At 38.3% G+C, this 13,321-nt stretch overlaps 2 protein-coding genes across 3 annotated transcripts in view; one reads left to right on the forward strand and one right to left on the reverse strand.

Moving 5' to 3' along the window:
- Positions 1-13,321, reverse strand: part of LOC106130754 (protein polybromo-1) — a 35,865-nt gene that overhangs the window by 15,139 nt on the left and 7,405 nt on the right. Inside the window, exons 11-19 of the mRNA XM_060951095.1 lie at positions 6,720-7,011; positions 6,145-6,409; positions 5,677-5,775; positions 5,055-5,216; positions 4,298-4,504; positions 2,972-3,154; positions 2,358-2,506; positions 1,588-1,706; positions 375-488 (exon numbers count right to left, since the gene is read on the reverse strand). Of these exons, the coding sequence (XP_060807078.1) occupies positions 375-488; positions 1,588-1,706; positions 2,358-2,506; positions 2,972-3,154; positions 4,298-4,504; positions 5,055-5,216; positions 5,677-5,775; positions 6,145-6,409; positions 6,720-7,011 (1,590 nt within the window). The remainder of the gene's footprint in view (positions 1-374; positions 489-1,587; positions 1,707-2,357; positions 2,507-2,971; positions 3,155-4,297; positions 4,505-5,054; positions 5,217-5,676; positions 5,776-6,144; positions 6,410-6,719; positions 7,012-13,321) is intronic.
- LOC132903271 (piggyBac transposable element-derived protein 4-like) lies at positions 7,033-11,821 on the forward strand. 2 transcript variants are annotated; one of them, XM_060951093.1, is made up of 4 exons: positions 7,033-7,324; positions 8,685-8,819; positions 8,899-8,985; positions 9,178-11,821. In XM_060951093.1, exon 4 carries the CDS (start codon positions 9,792-9,794, stop codon positions 11,376-11,378), a length of 1,587 nt encoding a protein of 528 aa, XP_060807076.1. In that variant the 5' UTR covers positions 7,033-7,324; positions 8,685-8,819; positions 8,899-8,985; positions 9,178-9,791; the 3' UTR covers positions 11,379-11,821. The 2 variants fall into 2 exon arrangements, with proteins under 2 accessions (XP_060807076.1, XP_060807077.1); XM_060951094.1 differs by lacking the exon at positions 7,033-7,324 and having other exon boundaries at positions 8,475-8,819.

Here is a 13,321-nt window from a genome sequence, read left to right on the forward strand (position 1 = left end):
GGGAAAACCTACACATTCCTGATGTACCTGATTTGAAAGGCCTGTATGCGACACACCTTAAATGTTGAATTATTGCATACGCTGTACGCAATAACTGAAAGTTTAAGCTATGTCGCACTGTAGCCTGTTAAAGCCTCGACAATTTTTTTACCAAATCGAGTGGTTATCTAATATAACGAGCTTCTTGAGAATGTCGTCACTATAAGATGCAAAATGAAGTATAGTTTGTTCCGCCACTTCTTCTACACATGCGCTTTGGAAGCGGTTGTAGTTATAATTCGATTTAAGTGATGTGACATCAATAAGTGATACCTTGTAATCCAATTTTGAAACCAAATCTATTCTATTTTAAATAAAGATCTAAAAACACGCACCGGTCGTTCCTTCTCCTGCACATTCTCCAGCACTTCGAGTTCAGCCAGCTCATCCTTGTGTTTCTCCACGCGCTCGCGGAACACTGACACCGTGCGACTCGGCTCCAGGGGTACCTTAAACAAACAATATTATGTAGTCTCCCGTTATCCTAAGATATCCCGTCACTGCTCTGCTCATATTGATTGTAGCGTGATGATAAGTATATTGTAACCAGCTCAGGAGTATGAAAAATAATTGAAGTTTCGTTAAAATCCGACGAGCAGTTTTTGTTTTTATAACGGTTATACAGACAGACAAAAAATTACTGATTGCATTTTAGACATCAGTATCAATCCCTAATGCTAATATTTTTTTTTTCACATTTTCCATTATTTCTTTGCTCCTTATAGTTGCAGCGTGATGTTATAAAGCCTTCCTCCTCAAAAATAATTTTCCGATTCGAACCAGTAGTTCCTGAGATTAGCGCGTTCAAACAAACTTATAATATTAGTATAGATGGGATTACACATACATAAAAGTGGATTTGGAAGGGGATTATTTCACAGGTGAAAAGGACCGTATACTTTAGTATCCACTAGCGACGCGTCTAAGCTTCACCCGCGCGAATTTTGCGTCAACTATAAAACAAAATAGGGTTTTCCTAATTCCACAGAAGGTATCGTTTTCAGCGGGATGAAAAGTTGTATCTATGTTCTTCTTCTGACTCTATGTTCGCAAAATTTCAAGAAGATAAAGCGAGATGAGACAACAAACAAACTTATATTCGCATTTATTAGTTCTCTCCCTTTCCTGTGGGAATTTCTAAAATTCTCTTTTAGCGAACGCCCAAATATATATGCACGCCAAATTCCAGCTCAATCCGTTCAGAAGTTTGGGCGGTTGACAGATCAGTCAGTCAATCGGTCACTTTACGTTTAATATATATATATATAGATTATAGTGCCGTGTGGTTCCCGGCACCATTACAAAAAAGAATAGGACCACTCCATCTCTTTCCCACGGATGTCGTAAAAGGCGACTAAGGGATAGGCTTATAAACTTGGGATTCCTCTTTTAGGCGATGGGCTAGCAACCTGTCACCATTTGAATCTCAATTCTATCACTAAGCCAAACAGCTGAGTCTTTTCAAGACTGGTGGCTCTGTCTACCCCGCTAGGGATATAGACGTGATCATATGTATGTATGTATGTATAGATTATAAATGAATGTCACCTCTCTGGGCACGAGCGTGGCCTCCTTCTCGGCACCCTCCCACACCTTGATCTTCTTGAACCAGCGGTTGCGCGTGCTGTAGCGGCTCTCGCAGACGTACACGTCCTTGTCGGCATATCCTGTATGGAAAATGAACATTTTTAGCCGCTAACTTGTAGTCCCGTATTGAAAATGAAGATTTTTAGCCGCTAATTTGTAGTCCTGTATGGAAAATGAACATTTTTAGCCGCTAACTTGTAGTCCCGTATTGAAAATGAAGATTTTTAGCCGCTAATTTGTAGTCCTGTATTGAAAATGAAGATTTTCAGCCGCTAACTTGTAGTCCTGTATTGAAAATGAAGATTTTCAGCCGCTAACTTGTAGTCCTGTATTGAAAATGAACATTTTTAGCCACTAATTTGTAGTCCTGTATTGAAAATGAAGATGTTTAGCCGCTAATTTGTAGTCCTGTATTGAAAATGAACATTTTTAGCCGCTAATTTGTAGTCCTGTATTGAAAATGAACATTTTTAGCCGCTAACTTGTAGTCCTGTATTGAAAATGAAGATTTTTAGCCGATAACTTGTAGACATTTGACCCGGTTTCTGTTCTATAGAGACCAGGGTGCGCTTATGACTACGACCCAGCTCCCGTAGCGGCGTGATGCCGTTTTTATTGCACGTAAAGCTATCGCTATCCCGTTTCACGTCATAATAAAAAGCGAAACAGCGATAGTTTTCACGTGTTTCAAGCTTGTCAAGTGAATACGTCTGGTAATGAGTTGATCTTACCTTCAGGCTTGAACTTGAAGTACTCCTTAACGTTCATGACGTAGCAATGGCCGATGACCTGGTCTAAGGGGATGCTGCGGTGCGTCTCCGTCTTGAACACCTCCTGCTGCAGGAACTTGCGCGTGCGCACGTGGAATGTTTCTTGGGGGCTGCAATGAATAGGGGCGTTTAGAATTTGAAGTACTGGGATCTGATCAGACTGAAGAAAGATACATACATATAGTTTATATAAATATCAAGTAAATAGATAGATATCTTCCTTTCAGAAATTTCAAGACTATTGGCTCTGTCTACCCCGCAAGGGATATAGACGTGACTGTATGTATATATATATACATACATATAATCACGTCTATATCCCTTGCGGGGTAGACAGAGCCAACAGTCTTGAAAAGACTGATAGGCCACGTTCAGCAATTTTGCTTTATTGGGATTCAAATAGTGACAGGTTGCTAGCCCATCGCCTAAAAGACGAATCCCAAGTATATAAGCCTACCCTTTAGTCGCCTTTTACGACATCCATGGGAGAGAGATGGAGTGGTCCTATTCTTTTTCTATTAGTGCCGGGAACCACACGGCACGTATATATATATATAGATATATAGAACACTCACCGGAAGTACACATTGGCGTACATCATGGGGACGCCATCTTTGTTGGTCCACACCCGCTCCACCTGCACGATGGCGGGCTCCTTGTTGCCCTTCTCCGGCTGGACGTACACGAAGTCGCCTTTGTTGTACTGCGTCTGCGCCAGGGGGGCGCTGCCGGCCGGCATCGAGTCGTCCGTGCTCGATCTGGGAATTCAAATCATACATACATATACATATGGTCACGTCTATATCCCTTGCGGGGCAGACAGAGCCAACAGTCTTGAAAAGACCGAATGGCCACGTTCAGCTATTTGGCTAATAATGATAGAATTGAGATTCAAATAGTGACAGGTTGCTAAGCCCATCGCCTAAAAGAGCAATCCCAAGTTTATAAGCCTATCTCTTAGTCGCCTTTTACGACATCCGTGGGAAAGAGATGCGAGTGGTCCTATTCTTTTTTTTTTGTATTGGTGCTGGGAACCACACGGCACCTCCACAACACCAATTAAATCATGTTTTAATGTCGGCAAAACTTTGTACATGCATGCATACATATGTATTTATTTATACCTTTAGCCAACGATCAGGAAAAGCCAAGAAAAATTTAGTATGAATGATAGCGATAATCATTGTCTTCCTTGCTTTTATTCGAATTGCATTTTTTATTGTAACCGTGTGGTTACCCGCACTTCAGAATAAGACCATTCCATTATAACTAAGGGAAAGGCTTATAAATTTGAGAATCTTGTCGTAGGATATAGTCTATTGCTAAACCCTCTTAAAATTTATAAAAAATAGTCCTAATAAAGGTTGATGCAGTTATCCTATAGATCTTCAAATTATCTCTCATCTCTCTTACCTGCGGCATTTTACCTTAAAGCTAGCCACCCACCCACACCCACAAGGCATATAGTCGTAACTACATGTATACATACAATATCTCACTATATAGTGACTATAGCCATACAAACCTTATTATTGCTCGACACTGTTTGGTCTATCTTTTTAAAACTGTATTACATACATACATACATATAATCACGTCTATATCCCTTGCGGGGTAGACAGAGCCAACAGTCCTGAGCGGACTGATAGGCCACGTTCAGCTATTTGGCTTTAAGATAGAATTGAGATTCGAATAGTGACAAGTTGCTAGCCTATCGCCTAAAAAAAGAATCTCAAGTTTGTAAGGCTATCCCTTAGTCGCCTTTTACGACATCCATGGGAAAGAGATGGAGTGGTCCTATTCTTTTTTGAATTGGTGCCGGGAACCACACACCAAACTGTATTATTGTACTTATTTGTTTCTTTTGACTGTTTGTGTCAAAATAAATAAAAAAAAAAAACCTAGTCTCATCCTCGTCTTCGTTCTCCTGTAACAACTTGCACTGCTTGACCAGCTCCACGCTAGTGGTGATCGTGTCTCGTGTGAACGCCAAAGCCGGAGACTGAAGAGTGTTCTTGCAGAGTATGTCGCGTTGTTCCACGAAGTACGACTGTAGTTCGACGGAGTCTTCGAATATTTGGCTGTCTGTTCGAGAGAGACGGCGCGCTCTGTAGACAAAGACAAGTATAATATTAAAAAAAATATATATAATGCTAAATGGAACTTGTTGTGTTGACAGTATGCAATAAACATACATATACATAGGTTCATAGTCACCGTCGTTACTATTGCCTTAGTAGCACCCTTGGGTGCGCATGGCCGTAGTGGGAATCATATCAACCCCCGTAGCATGATACTTATCTACCTATCGCTGTTTTGCTTTCTTATGCTGCAGTGTAGTTTGTTCCGCCGTTTCTTCTACACATGCGCTTTGGAAGCGGTAGTAGTTACAATTAGATTGTAACTCAGTACTGTAAGTGATGTGACTTTAATAAGTGATACCTTGTTTCCAAATAAAAAATAAAAAAAATGTGACGCGAAACGCGACAACGATAGTTTTTCGCGCCATAAAAACGGCATCGCACGTACTAACACCGTTTATGTCTAAAATAAGATAAGCGGCGTTGGCGTTAAGAATTGCGAAACTCAAGATATTTTCGTGGTCTCATTTTCATTTAATCTCAGTCACACCATCCCAAGAATTAATAGCACTGTTACCTCTCGAAAACAGCGAACATGTCCTGCTGGAAGTGATCCAAGCGCTTGTAATGTCCGCGGTCGAGCCTCCTCTTCACCAGGTCTAAGGAGATTGCTCGAACTTTCTCCCCGCTCGCAGTCTCGTCGTGTTCCGGGAGTTCCGCCATACTGTCCGAATAGCATCTGTAAACATTAATATAATAAAAGAATAAGCAGTTAACTGATTGAAGGGTCTTTTATATAAGATGTACATTTTTTGATTCTATCTGTCACGCCTAAAAATATATTTTGATTGTCTTGGGTCTTGGATGTTCATTAAAATGGCATGGCATTTATCATCTTGATGTGTGTTCCAGGTCTTTAAGCCCTGGGGAAAGCTGGAGTTTACCTATGATTAATAACGTAGGAGTGGAGGAAATATCACCAAAAGACTGTAAATAATAAATCACGTAAATTAGACGCACACACTAAACTGTAGCAGGTACATGATCACAAAATATTATTTACTTCTTTTCATCAATTGCACACTGAGTGTTTTAAGAAAAAAATATTAAACATAATCAACCAAATCTACCCATAGAAGCAGACTTCTAATTCTTGATAGACCACTTTATATGAAACAATAAACTGCATTCACACATACCTGCCCTCCTCATCTTGGTGATTGTACACAGTGGTGAACAAGTTTAGCAGCAGCTCTTGCACTGCGGCCGGTACATCGGGCACTGAATCATCGTCCTCCCTGGAAACAATGACTGAGAATATACGTATCTGCAGGTAAGACAATGCCTAGACAAAACTTTAAATAACATAACATTTAGTTGTTACATCAAAATCAGGGGCCAATTTATTAATAATAAACATGTTGATCAAGGTCAATCATAGAAACAAAATTTTACTCTTAAGACGTTGTGCAGAATATTTTTTTAATGGAAAATTGATATGCGCATCCTGGAAGTGTCAAATTCTAGGGTGTAATTAAATGCCGGGTGCTATATCTACATAAAAGAGTTTAGTGCTCATTTGAGAATTAACACATTTACTAATTAAAATTGTATATCACAAAACCATAAGCAATCAGCTTAGGTTTATTAATAAATTTACTACAAACCTTAAAAGTTGTTTAGTCTGCAAACACATCCTCTGCAATATCAAAGCGTCTTTATATATCTGTGAATCTGGCTCGTTATATTTGCAAGCGTTATCGAACATCAATATAAAATCGGAAGCCAACTCGTTCACGGAACTATAGACACCGTTCTTTAGTTTATGGGCTATCTTCTCCATGTCTATTGGATTCTTGATCAGCTCGTAGTAGTCAGGGTACTCCACTTTGTTGGGTAGCTTCATGAATATCAGTGCTAGTAAGCGGTTGGCTGAAAATAAGAAAACGAAACTACATTAAAGAATTTCTTAGGTGTACAATTTCAATCTTAACTAATATTACAAATGCCAGAGTAAGTTTATTTGTTTCTTACATCTTTACCTACTGAACCAATCTTCTTGAAATTTAACGTATGTATAATTTAGAGTCTGAAGAAGGACATAGGGTCCATTTCGTCCCGGTAAAACCTGGAGTTTCCGTAGGTGGCGCTAAATTCATGCGGATAGGTCTGAGTTATAAAAAAATGATATAAGTGGCGCTAATAAATCGAGTAAGAGTTTCTACTTAAGAATTAAACTAACCTTTCGGATCCCGATAATCTCTGATAGCATCATACAGCGTCCTCAGCTTCTGTTCTAACGGCGACAACTGTTTAGATTTGGCCGCTTTGAACGTCTTCAACACGGCGGCTCTCTTCTGAGAAGTCTCCACGTTGCCGCCGCTGTGGAGTTCTTTGAGGCGGTCGTTGAGAACTCTCTCGAGGAGGTTCGCATCGTCGTATATCATGGAGCCTTCTTCGTTGAACTGGCGGCAGTTCGAGAACATAAGACGGAAGTCTGATACCATTTCTTCTAGGGAGTTGTAGCGGTCGTTCTGTGAATGAATTTAACCCTTCGTAAGCTTTAGGCCGTATCCGGGCATGTACTAGGAATGCTTTGTTCCGGATCCGTCCAAATGCACTCGTCGTAGTTTTTACACAAATATAATATCTAATAACAAGAAATAAGGTGTTTTATTATTTGAAATGTATTTCTAACGAATGAAGCCGTCATAGACAACTGTCAAATATGAATTTCATCCGTTCATTTAGCTAACCAAGTCATTTCAAATTGTGACTTCGTTGTGTTGCAAAGTGACTGAAGAACGTGTGAGAAAACTCGTCTTTTTTGGCTGTAATTACAAACAGGTATGTAAATGTTTTTATTTCGTTATTATATAGTTACTTTCGAAGCAATTACGTGTAAAAGTTTATAGATTTAGTAAAAAAAGAAGGATTTTAGCTTTTTCAAAAGTAGATGGAGTGTGTTACATATTTCTTTCGTGTTAGTTTATGCATTATATCCAATACCTCTGTAATGGATATAATTGGTTTTAGATAGTAAATTTATTATACTATTGAAATACACTAACTTTTTTACAATAAATACATGGATTTTGTAAATATCTTATATTTTTCAAGACTGAGAATCCGTTACACGCACACATACGCACTATGTCCGCCATCTTACTTGTGTCGTACACTGTCTGTGTATTGTATCGCGACGCTAATATACAGCATGCTTTCAAAAGCCTCTGTGATTTATTCATTGATTGAAACTAAATCTACGAAATTTATTTTATTGGTTTTAGTCAAAATGTCGTTTGGTTTTGATGACATGATGTCATGATAGTTGGGAGATGGTATACAGGATCTACGCTCCGGTAACTCGTATCGCGCTGTGTTTTAGCTCGTTAGTTTTGTCTCCGTGAGCACTTTCTGATGAAGTGACATCGAGGGTCTGATGATGCAGTCGGAAGGTGGTATACAGGATCTACGCTCCGGTAACTCGTATCGCGCTGTGTTTTAGCTCGTCAGTTTTGTCTCAGTGAGCACTTTCTGATGAAGTGACATCGAGGGTCTGATGATGCAGTCGGAAGGTGGTATACAGGATCTATGCTCCGGTAACTCGTATCGCGCTGTGTTTTAGCTCGTTAGTTTTGTCTCCGTGAGCACTTTCTGATGAAGTGACATCGAGGGTCTGATGATGCAGTCGGAAGGTGGTATACAGGATCTACGCTCCGGTAACTCGTATCGCGCTGTGTTTTAGCTCGTCAGTTTTGTCTCAGTGAGCACTTTCTGATGAAGTGACATCGAGGGTCTGATGATGCAGTCGGAAGGTGGTATACAGTATACAGGATCTACGCTCCGGTAACTCGTATCGCGCTGTGTTTTAGCTCGTTAGTTTTGTCTCCGTGAGCACTTTCTGATGAAGTGACATCGAGGGTCTGATGATGCAGTCGGAAGGTGGTATACAGTATACAGGATCTATGCTCCGGTAACTCGTATCGCGCTGTGTTTTAGCTCGTTAGTTTTGTCTCCGTGAGCACTTTCTGATGAAGTGACATCGAGGGTCTGATGATGCAGTCGGAAGGTGGTATACAGGATCTACGCTCCGGTAACTCGTATCGCGCTGTGTTTTAGCTCGTTAGTTTTGTCTCCGTGAGCACTTTCTGATGACATCGATGTCTGGTTTGAATACATGCTAATAATTTTATTTTATTGACAGATTAAAATGGAACCCCAAACCCCAAGTACTTCCAGAAGCATGTTTGTCGGCTTGGAGGTGACTAGAACTCCTCAGGGATCCCTTATTCGGGGCAGAGATGTAGTCTTGGAGACATCTGGATCAGGGAGGATTAGAGTATGTTATTTTCCAGTTTTGTTAACTTTCCCTTTTACTTTAAAAACAAAAACTGATTATTTCGTATATTTTATTACAGCCTTGGCGGCCCCAAAATTTATCTGTGGAAGGCGAAGCCATAGAGATCGTGGATGAGTTGGTCCATGGCGGCGAAAAAGTAGCTGCTGTAAGAATGGTTTTCTTTTTTTTGATAACTTTAGTAGATGTTCAACTTTTTTTTAACTACCAAGATAATAATATGTCGAGATGTATACTAACTTATTGCTCACTTATTGATGTCTATTGTAAGGATTATCGAAACAAAATATTACCTATTATCACAACATGCAATGTTATTTACAAAATAATTATTTTTTAGGTACCAGAGGAACGTACGAAAGGTCAGCCGCGTAATCTTTTTGGCCGAGAACCTGTAAGTTTCATTTTCATAACACTCTTTGAAAGTATAAATTACTTGCATTGAGAAAGGGATTTTTATTTATTGCCGCTCTCATCGTGCACCGGACTATCTGATAGAAATCTAGTCCATCCAGTAACTAAGGTAATGTAACTAAGGGTGTTTGGTTTGTGCTTCAATAACACAATTCTGCTAAAATTGGCAATGCGGTATGAATGTATTGTAACTTCATTGATATAAAGGTGTTTGGTGTATGCTCAATAACGTAATTCAGCGAAATTGGCAATATGGCATGAATATATTGAAAGTTAATTGAATAAAAATGAACAGGAATCTCTATTCCTGTTCATCGTTGGGATACACTAATTATTCCTTTTTATAAAAATATTGTGGTTGGCATCTCTAACAATACCCGCTTTTGTTATGTTTGTGTGTATGCTTGCATGTGGTTTAGGGTTTGGTTTTTTTAATAGGATGAAGACATACTGGATCCTGAGCTGGCTGAAGAATTAGCCATCGACTCTGGAAGTGATGAGGATGCCGAGGAAGAATTGACTCTCGATCAGTTACAGCAGATGTTGGAATCAGATGACGATTTTATTGAAGATGAAGTTAGTGAGGAGCCATTGACTTGGTCATCTGATTTTAACGAATTTAGAGGGGTCAGGGAGGACTTCAACGAAGAAGCTGGTCCTAAAATTGAGGGAACAAGTCCTTTAGGCTTGTTTACTCAAATTTGGGACCAGCCTCTGATGGATTCTATTGTCCACGAAACGAATCATTACGCTTGGGAAACAATAACCGGTTTCTTTGAAACCGGAGACTCCATGCCAAGTAAATCTCGCATGAACGACTGGGTGGAAACTTCGGTTTCCGAACTATATAGGCTTATAGGTGTGATGATATTTATGTCAATATGTGTAAGAAGTAGGTTAGAGGAATATTGGATGACGGGTGTGATGGGTATGCCGGAGTTTCGAAAACTGATGTCAAGGGATCATTACGTAATGCTCTTAAAATTTTTGCACTTTACTGATAACAACAACATACATGTACAGGGGCGTGATAAGAAAATAGCTAAAATAAAACCTATTATAGATTATTTAAATAAAAAATTCCAGTCCATTTACGTGCCTCACAGAGAAGTATCGATAGACGAATCGTTGCTGCTTTGGAAGGGTCATTTAAGCTGGAAACAATGCATTCGTTCCAAAGCAGCTCGATTCGGTATCAAAAGTTATGAACTCTGTGAGGCCGTAACTGGATACGTAGTAAATTTAATTTTGTATGCCGGCAAAGGCACGACAACTGCAGAAACGGTTTACGGGTTTACTACATCCACTGCCAAAATAGTCCTTGAGCTTTTCAAGAACTATTTAGGCAAGGGATATACCCTGTTCATGGACAATTTTTATAATTCTGTTCCTCTGACCCAATTTCTAAAAAAACATAAAACTGACGTAGTCGGTACTCTGAACCGTCGCCGAAAAGACACGCCCGTAGAAATCCAAAATTTGCAGGATAAAAGGATGGCTAGGGGTAGTGTGGTAAGTAGACACTGTGGTGATGTATCCGTCATAGCATGGAAAGATGTGAAGCTTGTCACCACTGTATCTACTTACCACAAAACAGATATGGCTCCAGGGCACAGGGCTGGCCAACCCTGCTCCAAACCAGTCGTGGTCCATGAATATAATAAATACATGGGAGGCGTCGATCTCAAAGATCAAAAGCTAAGCATGTATTTATTAGAAAGAAAGAGGGGAATCAAATGGTATATTAAAGTTTTTAGACGTCTTTTAAATATATCTATTTTAAATGCATATATTATATATTGTGCTAACATTGGCCAGCATAAAAAAATGACTCACCGCCAATTTCGTTTCAAGCTTGCTGAAGAGCTCTGCTTAGAATTCGGACAAAACGTCTCCTCACGTTCGCGCCAGGTCCCCATCCCCACCTGTAGCAGGCTGAACAGGGATTTTAATCATTTCCCTGTTCATAATGAGGTGACCGAGGAGCGAACCAAAAAACAAGATAAATTTAAGAGGGGACGTTGTGTTAGATGCAGGCAAAAATGTAACATCGCGTGCAGTCATTGCACGGTGTATATTTGTGTTGGCCAATGTTGGCTTGAGTATCATACTTTAGAAAATCTATAGTTTGTAAATTACTTCTGTAGTTACATATATATAAAATATATAATTAAATATTATCTATTTATTTATATTAGTTATATATTTATATAAAATGTGTGATGTAGTAGTCAACACACCAGACTGCTACTTCCAGGTCTCGGGTTCGATCCCCAGTCAGGTCAAGTTGGTAAATTATCTTTTTCATATTGACTTCTGATCTTGGGTGTTTATCTATTTATGTATACATTATTTTATTTTTAAATATTAATATTAGGATTATTGTTTAAAAATACTTTTTTCTCTTTGATCCCTTCTTTCTTAGGACTGCACTGGTTTGGTCTACGGGTTATAAGATACATAGAATGAATATACAAATAAAATAAAAAAAAAAAAAATTCAAAGCCCTTCAGGCGAGTAGGCGACCAATACTGTTGAAAAGAGTTTCTTTCGGCGTTTCTTCTCTTGCAGTGGTCGGTTACGAAGCGCTAGTAGTCTTTAGCTTTGAAAGAATTAATAATTTTAAATTTGAGTTTTGAATACATATCTATTTAATTTATCTAAATCGATAATTTTTACATGTAATTTGACGTAAAAAAGTGCCTACAAAGGCCTATTTTCTGAATAAACGTTTGAGTTTGGTTACAGTCGGCTTGAGCTCGATCGAACGCATGCGTGTTTTGAGTCCAAACATGCTTTGTTTAAAATTTAAGTTGACGTCATTTAGAGACACTGCTGCAGTGCAGTTTGGTGCCTATTCTTCTGTTATCCTATTCTTCACTTGCGCTTCTGAATTTGTGTAAACTTTTTTGCATATGAATATTCTGCAGACTGTTTAAATAACACCCTTTTAAAACGTTGTTGTTATCAGTAAAGTGAAATGATGGGAATCTAAAATTTCGATTCCTACGCAAAATTTTTTTGTTTAATTTGAATTCATAATTCATTAAAAATAAGTATTTTTTTTTACAAAACAACCGACTTCAACACTATTCCCTATCTCAAAAATTACTGAACCGATTTTGATGAAAGTATTTTTTTTCAATAAGTCTTTATATATTACATAGTTCTTATCATTATAGATTTATTGAAAAAAAAAACTTATCAAAAACAGTTCAGTAATTATTTTTACAAAATTGTAATTTTATTTTTATTTTTTCATTGGTAAAAATAATTCCTAGTATGTACTATGAATCATTGGTAAAAATAATTACTAGTATGTACTATGAATTGAATAGGTTTAGAGTAGTGGAAACCAATAAACATTGTACATTTTTGTATTCCAATAAAAGAAACATTTTAATCAACATTTTATTTTTATTTTTACAAGACACTCTTTTCCAAATTACTAACGTGCACAACTAAAAACAAACATCCTGTAGATATGCCCAGATCCGACCTAAAGCAGTTAGACAAACATTGACAGTGGACGGATACGGCCATCAGCAGTTAGGCGTTAACCACATGCCGCCATTTTGTCCAGATACGGCCATCAGCAGACAAGCAAGGCAAACAAGTCACGCACACAGACATACATTTTTCTAGTTTTTGGCTATGGTTTTTCGCTCATTTTCTCTAGGCAAGCTATATATGTCTGATATAAAAACGAAACTACAATTTTTCGTGTTTGCCACACTGCCCTTACAGTTGAGCAAAGACAAATGTAAGTGAATGAACGAGCCAATTGAAAAAATGATAGTTTTCTAGGTAAGTTTTCAGTTTTTAGTAGAAATATACTATTTTAAGACATTTAGATACATTTTACTTGTTGTTTTGTGAAGCCAAATACATTATTTACGATTACAATGCCTCAAATAAATCTACATTTCAATATTTTCATGGTAATAGAAGTATAAAGTTTGCGTTGTAGAAGTTGCAAAATGGCGAAATCGTGATTCTTACTGGATTATTTGTGAAGACGATTTTAGAGAATTTTACTTGGGACATAATAACTTTTTGGCACCATTAAA

The sequence above is a fragment of the Amyelois transitella genome, chromosome 23 (genome assembly GCF_032362555.1).
Source record: "Amyelois transitella isolate CPQ chromosome 23, ilAmyTran1.1, whole genome shotgun sequence".
Lineage (NCBI taxonomy): Eukaryota > Metazoa > Arthropoda > Insecta > Lepidoptera > Pyralidae > Amyelois > Amyelois transitella.